General features: G+C 33.6%; 2 protein-coding genes across 17 annotated transcripts in view; both read right to left on the bottom strand.

The window, feature by feature from the left end:
* Positions 1-1,188: 1,188 nt before the first annotated feature.
* On the bottom strand, positions 1,189-4,511 carry LOC129798024 (regulator of MON1-CCZ1 complex). 2 transcript variants are annotated; one of them, XM_055840967.1, is made up of 3 exons: positions 4,335-4,511; positions 2,527-4,258; positions 2,314-2,468 (listed from the first exon to the last, which is right to left on the bottom strand). In XM_055840967.1, exons 1-3 carry the CDS (start codon positions 4,431-4,433, stop codon positions 2,404-2,406), a joined length of 1,896 nt encoding a protein of 631 aa, XP_055696942.1. In that variant the 5' UTR covers positions 4,434-4,511; the 3' UTR covers positions 2,314-2,403. The 2 variants fall into 2 exon arrangements, with proteins under 2 accessions (XP_055696943.1, XP_055696942.1); XM_055840968.1 differs by having other exon boundaries at positions 1,189-4,258.
* A 38-nt stretch (positions 4,512-4,549) lies between these two features.
* The window catches only part of LOC129798046 (synaptosomal-associated protein 25), a 69,392-nt gene continuing 49,781 nt past the window's right edge, over positions 4,550-24,160 (bottom strand). For 4 of the 15 annotated variants that reach the window (XM_055841011.1, XM_055841012.1, XM_055841005.1 and 1 more), the window contains exons 8-9: positions 23,481-23,539; positions 10,805-23,407 (exon numbers count right to left, since the gene is read on the bottom strand). In XM_055841011.1, the coding sequence (XP_055696986.1) occupies positions 23,404-23,407; positions 23,481-23,539 (63 nt within the window). In that variant the 3' untranslated portion in view covers positions 10,805-23,403. Of the gene's footprint in view, positions 5,423-10,804; positions 23,540-24,160 lie in introns of those variants that run through there. The other 11 variants (XM_055841000.1, XM_055840999.1, XM_055840997.1 and 8 more) reach the window with 3 other exon arrangements.

The raw sequence follows: 24,160 nt of genomic DNA, 5'->3' as shown, positions 1-24,160 counted from the left end.
CAATCGTGGTAGTAGCTATAATACTTTTAAGAATTCGAGATTTTGGCTTTCGGGATTTTGACCGGGTCCCCTTTTTTATGTTTTTAATGAATTTCACCCTATATAATAAATATAATTAATTTAATAGGAAGTCCAGAGCCTCAAACTTCCTGAAAAGAACCACATCTTAAATCCATTAGGAACATAGAAAAAAAATTAGTTATCCAAAGCTTTTAATTCGTTCGAAGGTACTGCGCTTCCTCTAGCCATTTTTAAAATTTACCCATTTAACGGTTCACTGATTTAAAACAATTCATAGATCACCTCAAAATTTACCGAAAAGAGATTAGAAATAATACAACTGAAATTCAGATAAAAATTTATCGTTTTTTAATTTAACCGATTCTAATGCAGATTCAATTATTGAAACCGATTGAAATTAGTTCGGATTCGGGATTCTAAGACCTTTCCAGCGATATCAAATTTTAGCAAATCTGATGAGAAATAGAGCTTCTAGAGCCTTTTTAAACTATTAGCAAACTATTGTGAAGAGGCGTCGATTTCGGAACGGGCCTATAAGACTAAGTTGCTGAATAAAATTCAGAATATTGTTTGGGTTTATCTTGAAATAAACCCTGAAAAACATGGTTTTGTAGGGATAGGGGATGGTGATGAATAAGAGATGGCAAAGTGTCCCAGCTTTACAGAAAGCTTGAAATCACAAGATAGAGCTATGAGCGATTTTTTCCATGTTTTTTTTGGTGTTATAGGGGGAAGTGGGGCTACTTTGAGCTGTGGGACTACATTGTTATACGATTTTTTCGCATATTTCTAATGGAAACTGAGTTTTAACTTGATATAATTTGGATAGACAAAATAATTGTGGATCTAAATAAAATAATTGTAAGGAACAGCCTCATTGGGAAATAGGCGAAAAAGTCGTATAACAATCTAGCCCCACAGCTCAAAGTAGCCCCACCTCCCCCTACCGGTTTATAAACTACAAGATAAACAATCAAATTCATTTACAAATCAGAAAACAATTCTGAATGAATCTGAATTAGTAAATTGCCTAAGAAATGTTCATTTTAGAATTTTCTTTGTCATTAGTAAGATGCCTTCGCGCCCTACGCGCAAATAAAGATGAATCAAGAAAAAAAAACAATTATGCCTATCTACATATATTTTTTGTCAATGGATTCATAATATTTTTTTTGATAAAATTAAACAATACAAAAATTAAATTGGTCGGAAAAGGTTGAAGAATACATATTATTCAAAATATATTATAAGTACTATTCTTTTAATTTCTTGCGAATTTTAATTTTTTTTGCTTTATTTTTTATTGTCAAATGTGGTTATTGTAAGAATCATGAAATTGTAATAATGGAAAGGGTTTACATTTAGCTTCTACTCAATCCCGGTAACCTCAGCAAAGACAAAAACCAAGTTCATTAAAGGGGCCGATTGACTATAACAAACTTATTTTGACGTTAATTCGGTTTTAACGGTTTCTTGCATACCTCTGCTTTAGAGGTTTTCCAGGCGAACATTTCGTTCTGATACGAAAACACGGTTTTTCAAGGTTAAAGCTTACAAAGGCTCTAGAGAGCGTTTTTCTCAACCGAATAGTATCATATTTGGGTTCGTTGGAAAGGTCTTGAAATTTCTCACAATACTGAATCGGTTGCAACCAGTTATGAACCGATTATGAGCCGATCACTTATTTTTGCTTGAAAATCAATTTATATTACTCCTAAGATTTGTAAGATCTTTTGAGTGATTTATAAATAAGTTCAAATCGGTTGTAACAGTAAACGGTAAATTACGCAAAAGTACTTTTTGAAATATATTGCCATAAAGTCACAAGTTCGGGTGCTTCACAAAGCATAGGGCGCCTTCTTACCTTTTATGTCCTTTTTTGCTGGATCACGTTCTGTTGTAAGTCCTGCAATTTTTTCTATAAATACATGTTACAAATCCAACGCCACCTATTGGTGATCATATACAACTTCGAGTGTTCTAAAAAGGTCAAATATGTTTTCAAAAGAACTACATATCTTTTTTTTGTCTCTTCAAATGCCTGGAGTTTTCAATTGAAAAATTTTAAAAACTCGTAACCCAAAAGTTAAAAAAAATACCTATAATTTTCAAGTGTTCTTAAATAATTTTTCAACATTTTAATAAAGAATTTGAATTTAATTTTTTTTCTACGTACTTTAAAAACAATTGAAGGCATGTGCACCTCAATTTCCGGTCGGGATTAAATTGCTTCTTTTTCAAAATGATGAAGGAAGGGTACGGGATTTTTCAAAGGACTCAGCAGCCTAAAGATTTTCTGCATTTCAGGAAAATATAATTTATTCAACTTGATATTTTTTATATCACAATATTGCAGCAAAGTCCCTTCTTCATCGATCCTCCCTAATTCGACGATTTGGCGCAAAACAGCTTCAGATAGTGCTGAACATATTCCCCGCAGAGTTCCCCTGGAATTTTTTCTGGTTAGAGAAATTGTCTGAAAAGGAAATTCTGGAAGAAACTCACCTCTGGTGAAGTCCGGAGATCCCCTGAGCCTGATATTTCTTTGGACAAAATGCATGTAGACCGAGTGGAAAATGACCGAATCTCCCGTTTTCATTGCAGCCTCCAGGAACTTCCTGGCCGGCAGGACGTCAGCATCCGGAAGGATTTTTGCCAATCTCAGAGCATCTATGACTTTTCCTTGACCCAGAAGCACTTCGATGATGATCTCATGGGCATTGAGCTTAGCCAGCATGTCCAGGGCTATCTGCCCGATGGTGGGATGCATTTTTGAGAGGGACAGCAGGAAGCAGGCAAGAGGCTTGGATTCACTGATCAGAGAATGCTCAACTACATGCTGGAGAGCCTGAATGTGATTCCCATTGATCAGCTCGCACACGATCATCTTGCTGAGATCGTGCTGAGCAGCAATCTCGTGCACCGTGAGCGATTGGAGGTAGAGCATGAGAATCTTTCCGATATGGTCGGATTCTGCAATTGCCGGAAAGACTTGGGAGTGCATATCAGCCTGATCGATCAGAACTCGCGGGGAGGCTGTGGATTTGGGAATGGGTTTGGCTGTTGATGGGGTGGCTGTTTGGTTCTGAAGTTCCTGGGCAATCCAGGATCGGTAAACGCTGTTGATTTTATTGAAGACACTCTCAATGATTGGCAAGAGAGTTCCTCGGTAATTTTCTCCAAGGAGTTCTCGGAGAACTGTCAGGAGATGGACTTTTCCGTCAGTTCTCTGCAGCAGGAACTCCACAAGACGCACCCGATCCGTGATCAGTGTGCAGAGAGGCTCTAGCTTGAGCTCCACGTACCAGAAGCATCCCAATTTGGCGTCTATGACAATATTGGGCTGGAAGAGAACCCAGTCTGGCGAATATAGCGTACAGTTGACAGTTTGCCCATCCAGCGAAATGCTGGGCAGCTTCAGGGCAAAAGGCCTCAGTGGTTTTCCCGGAATGATGGGATGATGATAGATAACTTTGCTAATGGGATCCATCTCTCCCGACTGTGCCACGTCGAAAAGCAAGGAAGTAGCCGTGGCTTGGTGATGAACAATCACCAAATCATCAATGATATTTATGGCAAATCTTCCGGAATGCCCTAACCTCAAAACATGACACTTTCTTGGAGCCAATCCTGGCCCATTCAACATATAAATAACAACTTCCACCAGTCGACTACTCGTTGGCTGGAGGATAAGAATAGCTGCTGTCCCATAAATTACTGCCAGCGTACAATCCCTTTCCGGAACACTTCTTTCATTGCTCATTTCCAATCTGGGCAATTTGGTAATTGTACCCTGTTTCACTAGCACGGGCATCAAGACAGTCCCACTCCCCGATGCCAGAAGGGCAAAATTCCCATGAGGACACCATGCAAACCAATTAACCGTGCTATTCATGCTCTTTACGGACTTCAGTTGCCTCCGATCAAAGTGAATCTGACACAGCTCAATACCCCCATTCGAAATCATTGCCACTTCCTTATTGGCCACCCAGACAAATCCAAAAATTTGCGCATTCTTACCTCGGAACTGCAGCATTTCATTGGGAATGGGCTGTCCATTGGCAAAATTGATAAACTCCACACAGACATCCGTTCGCTGAATGGCGAGAATTTTCATGTCCGGAGAGAATTTTATCGATCTTATAGGCCCTCGATCGTCCATACAGAATGTATGAACTGTATCTGCAGGTCCCTTGACCACAATCCCCGTTGCTCCTCCAGATCGAACAGCAAAAACCTGTAAGGATTTCCAAGGGCAGAAAAAGTTAGGTTAGATTCCTTCCCAAAAACACAATTTCCAGCAATTTCCTCACCTGTTTGTTGGAATCATCGAAGAAGACATTGGTCAGGTGGCTCACGGGATCAAAACGAATGGGATTTGCACACAATTCCAGGTAATACAGCAAATCCATGGCATTTATTGACAATTTTTCCTCACACTTCCAGCATAATTTTTTTGACAACTGATTTAACCTCACTTTTTCCTTCCAAAACTTCCAGGCAATTTTCGCGCCAAAAAAACCTCCCCTCACTGGAAAGATTCAGGAGGATTTGTCTTTCCCATGCACGTGACTATTTGCAATTTCTGCGAATTATTTGAACATTTCTGAGAAAGGATATCAATCCCACAATGAATTTCTGCTCTCTTAAGGCAGGAAAATGCAAAAATATATTTACAATCTTGAACAGATTTTTTTGATCTGGAATTCCAATTGATTTCTATAGCTCTCAGAAGAAATTCTTGCCGCTCTAGATCTAGATCTTCTGTTAGTTTCTGACCGGCAATCTCTGGTAATCTCTGCCTGAGAAGATCTCCCTCTCTTATGAGTTTCTTATTGAAAAGCTGCAGAGGCGATATCCCTTCATAATCTCTGATTAACTTCTGCGATTTCTCCTCTTCCTGAGGAAGCTCTTCAATCCCTGAAATCCCATCAGGAGCTGAATCTATCTTCCTCTGAGATTTTTTCGGTGTACTGTAACGATTGTCTAAAGAAGTTTGCCTCCAGGATAACCCATTTTCCTCATTTCCTCTCTCAGAACTTCTCACCAAGGGAGAACTTTGCTCTCCCTGGATGATTTTCTTAGATCTCTGATATAATCTTGCCGTCATCTCATTTGGTTTTTTCCGGAATTCCTCATACTTTTGATTAATTGCATTCCGTCTCTTTCTGAGAAGGTCCTTGTACGTCTGTGGTTCATCTGGACTGTACAAGAAATTTCTGTGGAGCTTCTTGTCCTTGATCTCCTGAGTCAATAAGAAATCTGCTTTGCTATTGGCATCCGGAAAATTTCCCCGCAGCATTCTCTCCAATCTATCAACTTCCTGTAGGGCTCTCTTCTTTCTCAATTTCCTGTTGTGTTCATTGATAATTTCCCGCCTTTTCTCTTTCTTCTCTTCCATCTTTGAGAAGTATTAAAAGAAATAGGTCTTAAAATCCTTATCGTCCTTACTGTGTTATCACACTTGCACTTTAAAATTTTAATATGATTCACATTAATTGTCGCTGGTGAGAGTCCAAATGTGTAATTTGTGTGTTTGAATCATTTTATATTCAAAATTTGATCTATTTGTTGATAAAAAGGTAGACTTGGCCCGCAAAATTTCATATAAATTGATATATAGCATTAATGCGAAAAATTAATGCGATTTTCTCTTTAATTTTTTAATGTGAAAAATATTTATGCTTTAGGTAAATTTAAACTTATTTTTGCAGGCCAAGTCCACTTCTTTATCAATAAATAGAAAAACCCCAAATATTAAGTGACTCAAAGACACAAATAACATATTTGGACGCTCACAAGCGACAATTAATGTGAATCACATTAAAATTTTAATGTGCAAGTGTAGAATTCAACTTTTGTAGTGTAGAATGTGCAAGCCGTATAGAATTCAACTTTTTTAAACTCAAGTTGTAGACTGTCAAACAACTGAAACAACTCACACACTCTGGCTTCGAACACTTCATATTTCTCCCATATTCATTTAATAAACCTTAAAATAACATTGCCACTAGGTCAGGATCGGCAGGATCCCTCAAAGGAATATGGGAAAAATATGAAGTGTTCGTAGCGAGAGTGTGTGCGAAGCCTGAAAACATTCTCCTATATTTGTAACTGCAACAGAAACTCTTTTAATGAACTTCTCTTGTTCTGTTCTTTTCGAACGCAATGAAAATACAAAATTATAAAATTTTGGTCAATAAAATAGGGTAAAATGAGCTAATTTGGAACCATTTACAATTTGGGACATTTGAGATTTTCTGATTGTTTCAGATGAGCAAAGAGAAAATAAAGATCGCGAAATAGAAGAAAAAGACGATTAAGAAATAAAGGAAGAGCTTTTCTTCCTTTTGCATACTTAAAACAGTGAAAAAATCTCAAATGTCCCAAATTGTAAATGGTTCCAAATTATCTCATTTTACCCTACTTAAATATTTTCGGTGTTTTTAGAATGCAACAAATTGGAGCAGTTCATTTCTATTAAGAAAAATTAAGTGTTTTATGCATGAAACCCAAAGATTATTTTATTGCTTTAACTCTTTCGTCTCCTTTGGGACTCTGGGTACCCATGGAAACAACAATTTTTTAGATTATCTAGAATCGATAAAATTCCGATTCTTCTAGATAATTACAAACTAAGGTAAAGTACCCTGTAGTCGGCCAGTTTCTCAACTCGGCCAGTGCGACTATTTATTCAATTTACTTAGATTTGTTATAATATGGTCTTACCGATTTAACATTATAAGGTGTATTATATTATATATAACGTAAATCAGTGAAAATTTCATAGAAGTTGACTATAAACGTTAATAAATTGGTTAAATAATTCAACTTGTCCGAGTTGAGAAACCGGCCGACTTGAGGGTACTTTACAAGGATGTCCAAATCTAGGATATTTTTTGCAGGATCCCAATTAACTCCTGAGCTAAGATATTCTTGGTCAAAAATCGTGAATTTTCGATTTTCTGCTTCTTTGCAGATATTGCGACTTTTTTGATATTTCTAGACCCGAATAAGAAAAAACCTCTCGGGGCCTGCAAGTATGATAACTAACAATTACAGATTGCATAAACTCGAAAAACATTTTTTTCTTAAATTTTCAAAAAACTTGTTCAATTTTTTTTGGGTACGCTCGTCCCCAAAAAGCTAGAGGTCAATTGTAAGGTTTTCCCGCCAATGTCCGCCATTCGCTTTTTGACACCAACCTTGTAACAAAATTCCAAGCGTGAACGAGATTTTTGCCAATATGGCCGATAATTTTGACATTTGGCAGCGCAGGAGATTGTTTTCAGGGAAGTTTTTCCTATTCTTCTTGATTTTGGTGAAAAAATTTTAGGAGTGAATGAAATTTTAGAGTGTTGTAGTCCAGTCTAGGACGTTTCCAAAATGTGGCGTGGGTTCGCTGTGGTTTCAATAGAACCGGAGATATAAGGGGTCAAAGTTCACGAAATTCAAAAAATCATATCTCCGGTTCTATTTGACCGATTTTGATGGGTGAGGGCTTAAACGAAAGATCTCCCCAAATGCTATAATTTTCTGGAACATTTGAACTTCGTGGGACCAACACCAGGGGCGCCACAGTCGAAAAACCAATTTTAATATCACATAACCTGAATTATCTCGACTGTCGCTGAACCGATCTTGATGATTTCTTCGACATAATTGTAGAGGACATTTGTGTCTACATTTCGTCCATACATCATTTTTCGATCAGACAACGCTATCTGTCCGATTTTGCCGTTTAAGTGTGAAAAAATTGATTTTTCCCATAATAACGCTTTGCAACCACTCAGATGCCAATTTGACTGCCTCTACTCGACCAAAACACTTAAAATAGGGTTTTAAATGGAAAGTCTCTCAAAATACAACAATTATTTGAATTCTCAACAATTCTCTTGTCGAAAAAACGAGTTCAGAAACAAAAAACCTCGATTATCTCGGCTTCTGATTAATCGATGAGATCATGTTCTATGGGAAAATTATAGAGAACATTCTGGTCTACATTTCACCCATATAACACTTTTCTGTCAGTTCATCCAAATCCTTGATATTTTGGTTTAAATACAAAATTTGTATAATTTGACGAATTTGACTCAAGACAACTGAATGGCGTACCCCAACTTCAGCTCTAAATCGAATTTGCGTACATTTCGAGTTAGCTCACATTAAGAATCTCACCTACAATAAGCCGGTTAGGATTATCTGTCCCTTTTTAACTGAATTCTGCTAATCATAAAACGACACTCGCGAGGCATAGCAAAATTTAAGCATTTTTATTATGTATAGTACAGTGCTGTCTCTCTATATGCACACTCTCTATATGCACAGCTTTTGGTTCGGTTGCATTCAAAATTAATTTGTTTACATTTTTGACAAAGTAATAAAGAAAATTATTTTCTTCGTAACTAATTTTTCTTGTTTTTAATTTTCTTAATTTTATTTTTTCTGTTTCATATTATATTTAAAATAACACGGGAAATTCTAGAACAATAAAAAAATGATAATTTATCAAAAGAAAGAAAAAAACCGTTGGGAATTTCAAAAAAATGTTGTGCATTCAGAGACAGAACTGTCAAAAAAAGTACCCAAACTGTGCATATAGCGAGACAGCAGTGTATCTCTGTAGAGCGTTAATAAACAAGAATTATTTTAAAATGCTTTCTATGGTGCTGTGCTACGCAGCAGAAAAATTTGGATTTTTTCTTATGGTTTGTGTCTGGAATAAAATATCTTAGTCATTTTGATTCATCTGTTATAATTCCCCCAGGTAAGTCTTGGCTAAATCAAAAGTGTAACAGGCTTTCTAATTTTTTTTAGAAACGTTGTAAAATTATAGAAAAGAATATTTTGTTGAGAAAATTTTAAGTGAAATAAATCTCATAAGAAAATTGAATATTGATCTTGATTTAAATATGATAAAAAAGAAAATTATGGGTCGCGCCCGACTGACCGAAAAATGTCTACTTTACCACAGAGTTAAGGGTAGCATTTTCTGAGGATTTTAATAATTGATTCAGTATATAGGACAGAAGGTAATTAAAATTAAACCAATGTAAAAGCTCTATGGAGAGTTTTCAATTCACATTTTTATTCTGTTCAGATTGCAAAAGGAAAATTTAATTGTTTGAAACCATTAAAGCGATAGTATTTTTTAAATCATTTTTGTTCTTTCCAAATAGAAATCCTCGGAACTTTACCCTCGTTAAATTTTTCTATCTTTCGGTGCATAAAAAACTTTATGATTGAAATATTTTCCAAAGTAATGTGCTTTTCAGTTTTTGCTTTTTGTGAGTTTGAGAGGTGGGACTATTTTGAGCTGTAGGGCTATATTGGTATACGAAATTTTCGCATATTTATAAAAGAAGCTGGGCCTTACAATTATTTTATTTAGTTCCAAAATTGCAAGTCTAGTTTCCTTTAAGTTCAAAGTATCTCCACCTTCCTCTAGGCAATTTTATCACTAAGCATATTAAATTCCTTTAAAAATGTTATTCTTCTTAGAATGGCACAAATCGAAATTAATCAGAAAACTATCAAGATTTCAATTTTAGTCGAGACGCACTAGAGGAGTTTTATACCAGATTTTTCCAAGACACACTCCTCTTGTTCAGTAATAACCTTCCCGATTTAAGAGCTCTCTCCAGTTAAGGTTTTTCCTTTACCGTTTCGAATGTATATCAGAGATAACGAGAGAACTTACCTAAAAACCCGTTGGAAGTTCGAACGTTTAAACCGATGAGTTACACAAAAGTGAGCAAGTTCATCGAAAGGACATTTCTTTGAATGAAATTGCAATTAAGACGTTCTACTGTTGCTGACATTGTTGACGATTGATGTGTCAAGAATATCAAAATTCGAAATGACAGAACAATCAGCGCTAAAGCGGGGGGTATACGAACTTGCACTTTAGGCTTCTGGTAGATTTTCGAATAGGTTTGGCTTGGCTTTGTCTCTTCGAAAGGTTATTACTGAACGGAGCCACTATAGCATAGCAATGAGATGTATTTCGAAATATCCCCGTTTAAATGAGTCCTGTGAGTCTCCTTCCTGGTCTCTTTATTATCTGGAGACCAAACGGTTGTTTATTTGTTTATTCCTTTTTAAATTATTATCTCACAAAAGGTCAAAAGTCAGAGTTAGAGGAATAAACAAAAGAAGTACGAAATATTAAACATTGTAACTCGTTTAAAGGACAAAACTTGCAGAAAATTTTTGAGTTAAAAATGTCATTATGAAAGTGCTTGAACAACATTAATTAATTATATACACCAGAGACACGGGTTGCTCTAAGAGCATTCCCACTGAAATTTTAGGTCACATTGTGCTTGATTTCATAGAATTTTCATAAAGTAAAATATTCAGGAGAATAAACCAAGCTCTCGCAAAATTTTCCATTAAAATTATTCTTGAGAGAGATTTCTCGCCATTCAATAATAAATTCATAAAAGGCAGCAAAAGGAGGATAATGCACTTTTCATACCATAATTTTTGTGTCATCTGGACGGGAAATATATCTTGCCAATTTTTCATTCAACGTCTTTTGGGACCTTCCTTGAGGTTTTACCCAATAGTAATCTTCATTTGAGAACACTTCCTCCCATTCAGACGATAAATATTCCCTTTCAGACGGTGAAATTCCATCTTCATCCACTGAACTTTCACTCGAAGCATCATTAATTCTATTCTCTTCAGACACTGCAAAAATTAACGAAGAAAAATCACAAAGTGAAATTGAGAAAAATTCCTATTTCTTGGCTAGGAAAAACCCAATAAAAGATCTAGATTCTCTTGTATTTATCACTTCTTTATAAGTTTTTTTTATCATTCTTTATAATAAATTACAATATATGTTGAAAAATATTTTGTAATCATTACTTACTAAATTCGTTTAAGAAATTAATTCAAAATTATTATTTTTTCCTTAATGTTCTTTCAGAAAATAAATTAGAATTTCTGCTTTCCGTACGATACAATTTTAGTCGAAAAAACAAGTAATTGGGAAGGGAAATTGATAAAAGATAACACGACCAAAAATTGCCTCAAAGGTCTTAAGAGGTTTCACTACAAAAACCAAAAAAAAAAATAGAAAGTATGATAGAAAGGTCTTTTTTTAGGGCACAAAGAAGTGTCGTGAAAATTTTTTACACAAGAAAAACTGTTTTTAGAAAAAATAAATATCAGCTTACTTATGTTTTTTTTTTTTGCATGCTCTCTCAAAAATTACGCACATTTAGAGATTTAAGAGACATAGATTTTTTTTCATCATTTTTCCTTTTTAAGTAATTAGCGAAAAAATTTCGATATTCTTTTGTACATGTTTATTTTTATTATCAATCAAAAATATCATCTACTTTTACCTTTTTTTTTAATTTACTTTCAAAGTCTTTGGCGGAAATTTCTTAAATAGAAAAGATGGTTGTGATTAAAATTGAGATTATATAAGAGAAATGACATAACCTAGAGTTTTTTTTGGAGACTTTTGGTGTCTGTCTTCTTTTACCTCGAAATCTTGAAATATCACGCACAATTAAAGGCAAAATATCTTATTTTTTACCTTTAAGGTTATATACAAAATTTTCTTCTGGAAATTATGATTAGGGGAGACTGGGGCACATGTAACCATTTTCGATACATGCGAATTTGAGGTGATTTTCCAAGGACACCGTGATTTTTTTGGAAAATATTTCTTAGCTCATGTTTTACCCTTGGGTATAGGCAATTCGTCGAGGGTAATGCGGATGCTGGAAAACAATTGAGTTTTCCATAAAAATAAAATTTGTGTCCCTGTGCATTTTTCTCTTTTCACAAAATACCTGGGGTAGAAGTAACCACTTTCTGGGGAGGAAGTAAACACCTTTTTTCCCACCCTTGAAATTAACTTTGCACCACTCTCGATTATTTTAATTACTTAAGAGATATATAAAGACTGCATATTTTTCAAAAAATCACGACACTTTTTACAAAGAATAATTAAAATAGCAAAAAAACTAAAAGCATGCATATCAAAGACATTTTTCAATGGATTTTCCCCATATTTTGACACCATGTGACTTTTTATTGAACACAGTGCCACCATTTTTTTCGTAATCTATGAATTATAGATATTTCGCATGAAGGTCAATTTCCCGCTCTTTTACCTACTCATTTTGTGAAATTGAAATTGCCTGGTTACATCTACCCCAAATGCTGTTTTCTGACCAATTATTAATTCTTTTGAAATAATGAGAATCTCAATTTCTCTAGTAAATGCATTAATATAATCCTAAAAGATGTAGGAAAGAACTGGTATTGCTACATTTCGATTATTTTACACAATTTTTAATTTCCAGGTGGAAATCCAAATGATCAAAATAATCGAAATATCAACATTTTCATGAAAATGATTTTTATTTTTAAAGTATATTAGGATTTTATTGACCAATTTATCTGTGGACATACATCCCCATGGTATCTATGAATGCTTATGGGTTTTATCCTCTGGAGTCTTAAAATTAATGAAAAAAATCACAGTGGTTACAACTACCCCAGATTACTACTGCCCCAGTTCCCCCTATGGCATTACTTATAATCAGTCTACACGTATGGCCTCCTTGGTAAATGACTTCAAAAACCTTAAAATCAGGAATATTTGATTTGTTATGATAGCACATCAAAGTTTTTTGGTTCTTCGAAATAATTTTGTGAGAAAAATTAGGATGAGGCCATAAGTAATGCCGCAACCCTATGTCTTTTGAGTTCTAACCTAAAAGGAGCTTTCAGGTTATGTTTATTCTTTTAAAAACTTAATTTTTCAGCAGGATATTCTCAGCCTCATTTCTATGTTTAGCTAAAGATTTGTAACGGAATTTGAGGTTAGGTAGTACATAACCTTAAAAAAACAGAAGTAATATAAGTAGAATAAAAATCAGAGTTTTGAAAGTTTTGTTCTTTGAACGACAAATAAGTTGATTCTGTGTCCTTTTTCGCGTTTTTAAAATATTTTTGCACTCCTAAAAATTCTAACCTAAAAAACCTGTAAGTGCAATTTCAAGAGGGTAAGTAGCATTAAAAACCAATTTAAAAAAGGTCCTCATAAGCTCAGATCCATCCTAGGTGGAAACAGGAATTCTTCCGTCTCTACCTTGGTGATATTTTGAGGACTAAGTGCATTCACTATTGAAGTTCCCCATACGCTAACCTAAGATTTTTTTATGGTTAGAATTTGCATAATTGTAGTTCATAAATCTCTCAGTCGACAGAAAATCACACTGAAAATCTATATCTGCAGCTCGAAAATTTCTCAAGTGCACTTGAGAAAGTGTACAAGATGTTAAGTCGGAGAAACCGGAAATAGGAAAAAAATCCTTCCGGACGCGCCAGGAGCGTTATTTCTTCCAGAGTTCCTTTGGCAATATATCCGACAGGTCTCTCAGATGATTAACACCCCTGTCGCGCCCTAAAAGACTTTTCTCCTCATTATCCATAGTCATGCATTCGAAAGCTATAAATCACTTTTCTTACTTCCCTAAAGAAAAAATGCAAGATAATTTACGTTCGGCTGAGGAATGTAAGAATTTCAAACTTTAAGCACGCTCTCATTTGCCACATAACCTCAAATTGCAATTTAACCTCTTTATTCTTTAAGTAATGGTTTTATAAGGTTTATAGGCGTATTAAATCGTAGAATAGCTGCATCAACTGCCATTATTGAGGCAATTTACACTGCTGCATTGGATTGAGATTGAATTGTCCCAAAATCAGATCTTGGGACAATTTAGTCTCAATTTAAGGAGGCAATTTCGACGATTTCTTGAGGTTATTTACACCGCTAAATCAGGTTAAGATTGAATTCACGCAAAATCGGATTTTGGGACAATTCAGTCTCAGTTAAAAGAGGCAAATTAAACGGTTTCTTGTGATCATTTACACTGCCACATTAAGTTAAGATTGAATTGACCCAAAACCGAATTTTGGGACAACTCAGTCTCAATTTAAGGCGGCAATTTCGACGGTTTCTTGAGGTCATTTACACCGCTAAATCAAAATAAGATTGAATTGACATAAAATCGGATTTTGGGACAATTCATTCTCTGTTAAAACAGGCAAATTGAACGGTTTCTTGAGGTTACTTACACCGCTAAATCAGGTTAAGATTGAATTGGCGCAAAATCGGATTTTGGGACAACTCAGTCTGAGTTAAAAGAGGCAAATTTAACGGTTTCTTGAGGTCATTTACACCGCTGCATTAAATTAAGATTGAATTGACGCAAAATCGAATTTTGGAACAATTCAGTGTCAATATAAAGCAGCAATCTGAACGGTTTCTTGTGGTCATTTACACTGTTAAATCAAAATAAGATTGAATTGACACAAAATCGGATTTTGGAACAATTCAGTCTCAGTTTAAAGAGGCAATTCGAACGGTTTCTTGTGGTCATTTACACCGCTGCATTAAATTAAGATTGAGTTGACTCAAAATCGAATTTTGGGACAATTTAGTCTCAATTTAAGGCGGCAATTTTGACGGTTTCTTGAGGTAATTTACACTGCTAAATCAGGTTAAGATTGAATTGACGTAAAATCAGATTTTGGGACAATTCAGTCTCAATCTAATGCGGCAATCTAAACTGCGATCTCAAATCCGTTTTTGAGATAATTCAGTCTAATCTAATGCTGCAATCTAAACGGTTTCTTGAGGTCATTTACACCACTAAATAAGATTAATACTGAATTGTCTCAAAATCAGATTTTCAGACAATTCGGTCTCAGTATCAGCAGGAACCTAAACTGCGATCTATAATCCGATTTTGGGACAATTCATTCTCAATCTAAAATGGCAAACAAAACGGATTTTTGAGGCTATTTACACCGACACATTAGATCAAGATTGAATTGCCTTAAAATCGGATTTTGAGACAATTCAGTCTCAGTTTAAGACGGCAATCTAAACGGCTTCTTGAGGTCATTTACACCACTAAATCCGATTAAGATTGAATTGTCCCAAAATCAGATTTTGGGATAATTCAGTCGCAATCTAAGATGCTAAAGCAAACGGCTTTTTGAGGCTAACATTAAATTAAGAATGAATTGCCTAAAAATCGGATTTTGGGACAATTTAGTCTCAATTTAAGGCGGCAATCTAAACGATTTCATTGAGGTCATTTACACTGTCGCATAGAATAAGTAAACAAACCAGGTTAAATAGAGCATGTTCTCGGATAAAAATTAAATGATGTTGAATATTAAGTATTCGAGGTATAACCTGTTAGACAAGAACCTCGAAATGTCCTATATCTTGCACTAAATTTCCCACGAGACTGAAAAGCACACTTTCAGTCTCCCCACAGTCTTTTTGTTAAACGGCACACCGAGATACAGAACACCACTCCACTTCTTGAATTATTTTTGAGGTTATGGTCAACATAACCTCATTTTCCACTACAAACCTCTTAAGCTAAATTTCAAAAATAAGGCCATCTTTTCTATTTATGAAATTTCCTCGGAATATGGATTTCTTTTCTGCATTTCCTTATGAGGTGTTTTATTCCACTATTTATTTTGAATATTTTTTTTTCAGTGATACTGTAAGAATACTTTTTGTTTTCTCTTTTTTTTTCATCTGAGATAAAATAGTTTTATTTTCCCTTTCTTGATAAAATTCTAATCTCATGATTCCAAGGTGGTTAGTTTTCAGAAAATGAATTTTCTTATGTTTTTTTTTCTCTTTTTCACGTGGTTAATTTGAAAAATAATAAATTGAAAGTTTTCTACAATTTTTCTTCGTTTATCATCATTGTAAATATTATTGCATTTCATGTATAGAGAAAATTGTGTAATTTGTGTTTTATCGTCACATTTTTTTTTCATTTTCCTCTAACAGATTATTTGAAAAAAAAAAAAGTTTTCTTTTGTAAAATTGACGCTGGAAAACGTCGTGAAAATGAATGAAGTTTTTTAGAGTTAAAAGAAAATAAATATGTTCTAAAAATGAATGAATGTGGGCAAGGAAGAGATAAAAACTTTTTTTTTAATAAAAAAAGTGTTTAAAAATAAATAAGATAAAATAAAAGATAAAAATCACTTCTAATGTTGTCACTTAAGGCGTGTCTCTGTGGGTTTATCAAAAATTTTCACATTTTTTTTTATTCATCAAAAGTTTCTTTTTATCATCTTTTATTTTCATCTTCATTTTGTAAACCTCTATTAATATTCATTGTTAAGTCTAAGAATTTTATGATTTATCTTCTCATTTTTTTTTTAAATAGGAAAACGCTATTTCTTGTTTCTTTTTTTTTTTTGAGAAAAAAAATTTAAGATACTTTCGGATTAAAAGTGTCTTCTTGTGATATGGATTTCACATTATTATCTCTTGCCTTTATTCTCTTATTTGTTTTATTAATTGTTTTTTTTTCCTTTAAATCACCTTTCAATTTTGAGTCTCATCCAATTTACAAAGCAATATTACTTCTTTTTAAGGTTGGTTATTTTCACCCGGTTTTTTTTTTAAATCTCAATATTAAGCCATTCTCCGTCGTTTATGTCTTAGAATAATTCATTCATTTGTTTTTAAAGTATGTTTTTTTTTCTTCATCATATTGCATTATTTATTTCAATAATCTAACAATTAGCAAATTTAACGTTTTCATTTTTTTCTTGTTTAGCTATAATAATAATTTTAAGTAAGTTTCTCACTTTACTCCCCCTTTTTTTTCTTCTCTCAAAATGTTTATAAACAATCTAAAATGTAAGATTAACACTTTTTTTGAGATTTTTTTTTGCAATGATTTTATCATTTTTATTTTTTGTGTTTATTTTTTTTTTAATAATCTCGAATAACAACACTACATTATTAATTATGTCGACAAAAAAAGTAATTATTTTGATGTTACTTTTTTTTAATAATTTGCAATCAATTGAAGATTATATAGGTCGAATTAGTTGCGAGTTATCTGCACCAATTGGAGTTTTTTTTTTATCTCACAAATTATATAGGAAGTAAAAGTATGTTTTTTTCATCATTTATAAATATTAAATGTGTTTGATATTTTAATATGGATATTTATTTCAAATTTTATTTTTTTCTCTGTTCCTCTACTACCAATTTCTTTTTATATATAGAAATATATAGATTTTCTGCTGCTGTTTCAATTGATATAATGTTTTATTAAAATTTGCTCATCAATTCATACGATTTTTTTCTATTTATTAATTAAACTTGTGTCCTTTCGCAATATTGACGTTATTCCCACCTTTTTATTTAAAAAAAAATCAATAAATTGGATGGATGAGTAGTGCCTTATTCAGATTAAGAGGATTAATTTTAATCCTGAAAGCTCATGCCTTCAAAAATCAAACATAACCTCATTTTGTAGGAAACTTTCCAAGAAAACCTTGAATTTTTTTGAGGTTATGTTCACCATTTATGCCTTTTCAGCAAACTAATTGGTTTTTCCAGAAGACATCAACCCATCCCAATTAAATCTCTCAATCTGGTGCGACACTAAAACTTTAAAATGACGCAAAACTTTTATTCTAATTTGCATTTTTTTCTTGCACAACTTTCATCAACAGAATCAAAAAGAATCAGAGACTTTTTAAGAGTATTATTTTTCAACATAAGCTCTCTCTCTCACTTTCACTCTAGAGCTACCTCAACAAAAAAAAATTATCAAAAAAAAAGAAAATGTTTTTCGTGTAAAGGACAGGAACAACGGAAAAGAAATGGTAAATGAGCTCACCCCATGAAATATGTCATTAAAAATTAATTTCTCAAGAGTTGTCCAGCTCTCTTGCTAGCTTCATCTAATCTTACAGTGTTCGCTTCGCCCTGTTTGAGAGAAAGAAGAAGAAAAAAAGAAACCATAAAAATAGAATAAACCTAAAGAGAGATTTCTAAGCAAAAATTTCTCTGTGAGAAAAATAAGCGTTCAAAATTTCCAAAATATAAAAAAAAACTAATTATTGCGACCATCACCTTTTTTTACACTCTCTTTGTTATCATCTTTCGTCATTTGTTTGAAGCAAAAAGCAATGAGAATAAATCAATGAATCATGAAAAATTTATCACATCATTTTCGTGAATATAAATTGCTGACTATGTTATTTTGCCCGAAACAGCATCTGTGAATGTTTTCTCCTCCCACCAACAACATTGAATGAAGCTCATATATTGTTCTGTTGCTTCCAAATAAGATAATTTTATGTGAGAAAAAATTCTTTTAGCACCCTCTTGTTGAAGAAAAAAAAACAATAAATAAGTCTTAATAGTTTGCTTATGGAGGAAATTTCTTAGTTAGCAGGTTATATGATTTCAGTTGAGAGATAACCTAAAAAAATAACATAACCTTAAAAATTTTAAAAGTTTGGTTATGGTAATACTTAGAGCTAGTCACCGGCGAGTGGCCTTCAAAGTTGAAGCCAATTTCTTACTTTCACATATAAATGCGTATGGGATTTTTTCTGCACTCGTGACCGTTACACGATATATGTCAAAATTGAAGTTAGCCTTGTGTACAAGACTCTGAGCCTTGTAAAGAGGGATAAATATACTATATATCTGTCTAAATGCGCTCTTGTTATGAGAAGTGTAAGCTGAGATTCCGATAAATTGGTGAGTTGGCTTCAAACAGCTCCATATAAAAGAAAAACGCTTCGCCAGGGGCTAGACCTAGAGCCATAGAAAACTTTTCATAGCCTAATTGCAAGCGTTGGGTACATGGCTTCCCTCTTGACGAGGTTGGGCATAGCCAGGGTTCAGGAATGTTTCAAGGACATGAAAAACTTTGAGCACCGTTTGGAAACAATAGGATCCTTTGGGTATCTTGTTTGATTGACTCCCTCTTGAAGAGGTAAAGGTCTGCTACGGTTTAAGGATACAACATAATACCTAAAACCCTGATGGTTTTTGTGCATTGCTTAGTAATAGAAGGTGTAACTCATGGATACCTCGATTTCCTCTTGACAAGAGGCTTCAATTATTAGGGTTCATAAATACAAAGTACCTAGGATCCTGTAACTGACTCCTCTGGGTACATGGCTAGTTAGTGGTAATTTACCACTAACTCTGACTTCCATCTTGACGAGGCGCATCGGCTTGGTTTTAGAGATAAACAGTACTGAATGTCCTAAAAACTTTTTGCAATAACTGGAAACCACAACATCTCCTAAGTACTTAAGTATTCGTCTAGGTATCCCCTAGCTATCCCCCTAGGTATCGCCAAGGGTTCAACTAGGTTCAAGAGATAAACTCTACCTGAAAAATATTGTGTCTCGCTTGGAAACAACGGAATCCCCTTAGGTGTCTAGCTTCCATCTTAATAAGACGGACTGGCTTGAGTTCAGGAATAATAGTACTCTAAAAACTTTTTGGCTGTCCCCCTAGATCGCCTGGGTATCTATCTTCCCTCTTGACGTGGCGCTTCGGCTAGATTTTAGGGATATATAAAACCTGGGGTTCTAAAATCCTTTTGAAACATTTGGTAAATACAGAATCCCCTATGTACCTCCTAGCTATCCCCCTATAGGCCTAGCCTGGGTATGCCACTTCCCTCCTGACATGGCGCTTCGACTATCTTTCAGGGATTTTTTTTTTTAAACCTAGGGTCCTAAATCCTTTTCGTAACGTCTGGAAACTACAGAATCCTCTAAGGTACCTAGCTTCTTTCTGAACAAAGTGAGGTTAAGTTATGTGTTCAGAGTTTTATAGTTCCGAATGTCTAAGAAAAGTCACGTAATTCGTGGGGGAATTGCCGTTCAGCTTCAGTGGAAATTTTCGGAGGAAGCTCCGTCCGGATGCGGCAACACAAACTGTGGAGTCTTCAACCCAAAAGATAAAAAAACTCACTCTTCTCCAGAGCTTTCGACATGCTCCGTGTCTTCCTCAGTGGTCGAGTGATGTCAAAGAAAACTGGGTTTCATTATTGGGGGATCCTCCAAACTTGGCGGGAGGGTTCCAAGGTGCTCATACAAATACCTCGGAGACACAGCACCAAACACTCTTCAATCATCAGGAGACAACTCCCGTAATTGTCTGTAAAGCCTAGATCTGTAGCGAGTAAAGTTACAGACTTAGGCGTGTTTTAGAAAAGATTCTTTGGTATATTATTGATCCCTTATGTCAGAAGTAACGATTCCAGAAGCAATCTTATTATGAGGTACGTGAGGCATATCGAGGCCTAAGCCTAGACGCTACTTTTCGAAAAGACCGGGTTGATCTAGCCTTCGATAGACCGACTGCATTCTGGCTAATAAAGCTTCGGAGCTTTTTTAAAGGAATTTAAAAAATAGATTTGCGAGGAAACGGGGTCCCTTCATGAAATGCTGTATCCGCAAAACTGTTATTACTTGTTTGGATAACGTAAAGCGGTCTTCGAACTAGAGGTTTAGTTCAGTTCCCGAAAGTCTTGAATATTAAACATCAAAGAATTTTATTGGTTTTTGAGAACCTAATATATCATTTATCTTTGATAATCCAATTTTACTTTAACTTTTTCCAAAAAAGCGTGATTGATAAAAAATGAGAGCAATTAAACCATATGACTAAGCCTTAGGTCTGAAGCCCGTATAATACAGCATTCAAACCTAAAACTTAGCCGTATGGCTTAACTTCTGTAATTTCTTATCATTTAAGGTTCTTTGAAAAATTTTGATATAAGTTAGATTTTAAGGGTAAATGATCAATTACATTTTGGAAAACCAGTGAAATTACTTGTTATTTAGGATTTTGAGACTTTCAGGAACTGGGCTAAACTGTTCTCATATCAAATAGTTTCCTTTGTTGTCAAATACTCGTAAGTCAACAGTTGTCAACCAAGTCTGCGATCAAGCCCACCCACCCTGCCAGTTAGTTGTATAAATTAAACCCTGTGATTGTAACCGGAAGTTGGATATAACGAAGGTCTAGGTCGTCTAGGTTCTCTAGGTATCTGACAAAGAGCAAAACGCTTTTACTTTCGATGTTGAATTATTTGATGACCAGGGCAAGAGACTGAGACCAAAAAGCTTGTAGGATGCCTTGGCAGACCGAAAACCCTGGCTACCCTGGATACCTTGGACAATTCTTATTTTTATCATATTTACGTCCCGTTCCTAGCACTTCTATTCAGCTGTGTAATTTACTAATTTGACTATTTAATCACAGTTTTTCTTCTCAGCTTGTATCTGTAGATAGTAAATTTGGTCTCGACCCAGTATATCCCTTCCTGTGAAAACCCATTATGTACCACGCTCACACGTAAATGTAATTCATTTTTCTATTTTATTGTCATTATTTATTTCTCTAGACGAATTTAAATTGATAAAACACAAGAAAAAAATTGGAAACTTATCAGGCTTGAACCCACGACTGAAGCTGCCTGAAACACTTTACAATTCACCAACCAAGATCACTTTGAAAACGAATTATTTCAAAGATATTTAGAATATTCATCATTCCTTGTAATCTTTTAATTCGAAATCGTTTTTTGTATCACGAAAATATTGATTTTTTGTAGTTCTGTGAATCGCAGTTTAGGGGTAAAATCATAACTTAATTTTATGGATCCCGTACACGAAAATACAAGGGTTCAAATCCCGGTAGAGATTCTTTTTTTTTCTTCTGCTTTCTGATCTACGATTTTCAAGCATAAAACCAAGGATTATACCGATTTTTATGAAGTTTTTCCAAACTTTTATATTAATATAAATTTCAGAAAAGTCTTGTTAGCTTTTGTAAACAAAAGAATCAATACCTTTGTGAAATCTATATGATAATAAATTTCATTTTAGCAGCTTTTGCAAACATCGGTACAAACTTTTCTTTTCAGGACAACAAAGCACCACTGTTAGTGAATTTCACACAATTTGTACAACATTGTTAATAGTTACGTAATTTCATTAGGTTATCCGTCACACTTTTTAATACAACCTATTTAAAAAAAAATTTCCTCTCCAGAAATTTGTATTAGATTTTAATAAATGATAAGTCAGCGATTTATTTCACAATAATTGGCCCAAGGGAAACCGAAGTATTTCACACATAAAATGGGATTCAAAATAATTATTAAATCAAATGAATGTTAGTGAATATTTTTAAAAAAAAATTGAAAAAAAAGATTAATGGACTTATTGAATGGTTTTCATCAATTATTTACACTTTTCTCTACACACTAAGAAATATTTTCTCAAATTTTTCTCAATTCTATGTTATAGTAATACCTTGTATCACTAAAATTTCTTCTGTTTCCTTAATCTTTATGTAGTTTTTTTTTTAATATACTTAAGCCAATGGAAAAGAAAACAAAAATAAAGTGTAAAAAAATAATTTGCAAACGTGCCGATTAGTGTTTTTTTTAAAGAATTGTGAATTTTTCATCTAAAATTTCATTTTTAACTACTGAGCAGATTAAAAAAAATTCTACCAGCTGGAAGCTCTAATCTCTTCCGGACTGTGTTTATTTTTACAACAATGTCAACTCTTATTTTTGTCCTACTGTACACACGCGAATCAAATATTTACTCAATCTATTCTTTTTTTTTAGTAAATCTATCGACATTTGGACAGAAAAAGTGGGTTTTTTTTTTAAATTGTCTCTGAGGAAAATTTTCCTTATCTTTCACTCCTTAGAAGTGTAAAGAAAATGCATTGATTTTATCAGCAAATCAATGCAAAAAAACTGAAAAACAATTATCAGTATTTTCACTTACTAAAGTCACTCTAAACGGAAAATTTATTGGAAAAAATGAAAATTTTCAGATGTCAAAGGAATGTTTTATTAGAGAAAGAAAACCTCAAGGCACAGTATTTTCTCATCTTTAATTTTTTTATCTTGCAAGATTTATTGCATAAAAAACTTTCTCAAAATTATAGTGACTTTTTTCAATTTTTTTCTATCATTTTCTGTTCAAATGAAGATTATTTCTTCAAACTCAATTTAAAAAAAAAGCAGCGAGTACGCAACTTCTACTTTAAAAAAAAAAGATCTCATTGTTCTCAAAAGCTTTTCAAAATTATTATCTTTTTTTTCTAGATTTCACTTACTTCTTCATCTCGGGACAGAAGAATTCAAAAAAAAAAGTTTTGGAGTTTCAAACAAAAAAAGAGACATTTTAGTCCAACAAAAAGTCTACAGAAAAAAAACATTTATGCAAACCATTACTTGGTAATTTATCTTCTTTTATCGTGTTTTTTTTTTAGGGTAAAAGGTGTTGATAAAATACGACATCTTTAGCCATTCACATCACACTCTCGTTCATCTCATTTTTTGGTATGTATCTCGCCCGCAATTAAAATGGTTTATCCACTGTGTGATTTTGCTTGTGTAGTGTTATGTGTGTGAGATTTTCAAATAAACAAAAATCCCATCTTATCCATTTAGCTCTCCATCAAAGTCTCCATAACAAATAGATTTTTTCGTACGAGAATCCTTAACTGTAACACAAAATTTTTGAAAATATTTTAAATGAGCTGATTGACGTGGTGCATCCCTCTTCAAACACTTTACTTGAGTAGCTGATGAGCACGTTGATTTGCAACGGCTATCCTCGTCTCGTTAGATTCACCCTACATTTTTTTATTATCATTTGTTTTCACAATCCAGAAAAAAAGCAGCACAAAAGTACAGAGACAGCAAGATCCATGTTAGTAATCCCATCACCAAAATTAGTACATTGATATTTTAAAATATCATACTCAGAGAAATTTCCTTAGTAATTCTTAGCTTGGACTGAAAATTGAATAAATTTTTTTTTAATCAAAACTAATAAGCTTTAAAATATTCTCAGGATTTCAGGATTATGTATCCTATCTATTTAAAATGTGTATCCTACATTTTATTAATCGGTTTAAATTTATTTCACAAAATTTATCTATTTAATTCAGTGACATTTAAACAGATAAAATATAGTATTATTAGTTTATTAAACACTTGAGTTTGAGTGTCATAAATTAATAAATTTCAGGTTCACTTAAAGCTTAACAAAATTGAAATTTTATAGTTTTAAGAAGTTTATACAAGTTTAAATATAATTCTGAACACCTCTTTTCTAAGACAAAAATTATATTTAAACATGTAAAATATAATTTCCTAATTTATTTATCAATAGGACTTCAGTTCTTCTCAACTTTCTTAAAATATTTCTCTTATTTCGAAACTTTTAGGACGCATTTTTAATTTGAAATTTT

Source organism: Phlebotomus papatasi, chromosome 1 (genome assembly GCF_024763615.1).
Source record: "Phlebotomus papatasi isolate M1 chromosome 1, Ppap_2.1, whole genome shotgun sequence".
NCBI classification, from domain to species: Eukaryota; Metazoa; Arthropoda; class Insecta; order Diptera; family Psychodidae; genus Phlebotomus; species Phlebotomus papatasi.
Note: the sequence above shows the minus strand (reverse complement) of the source record. Positions and strands in the feature narration are given on the sequence as shown.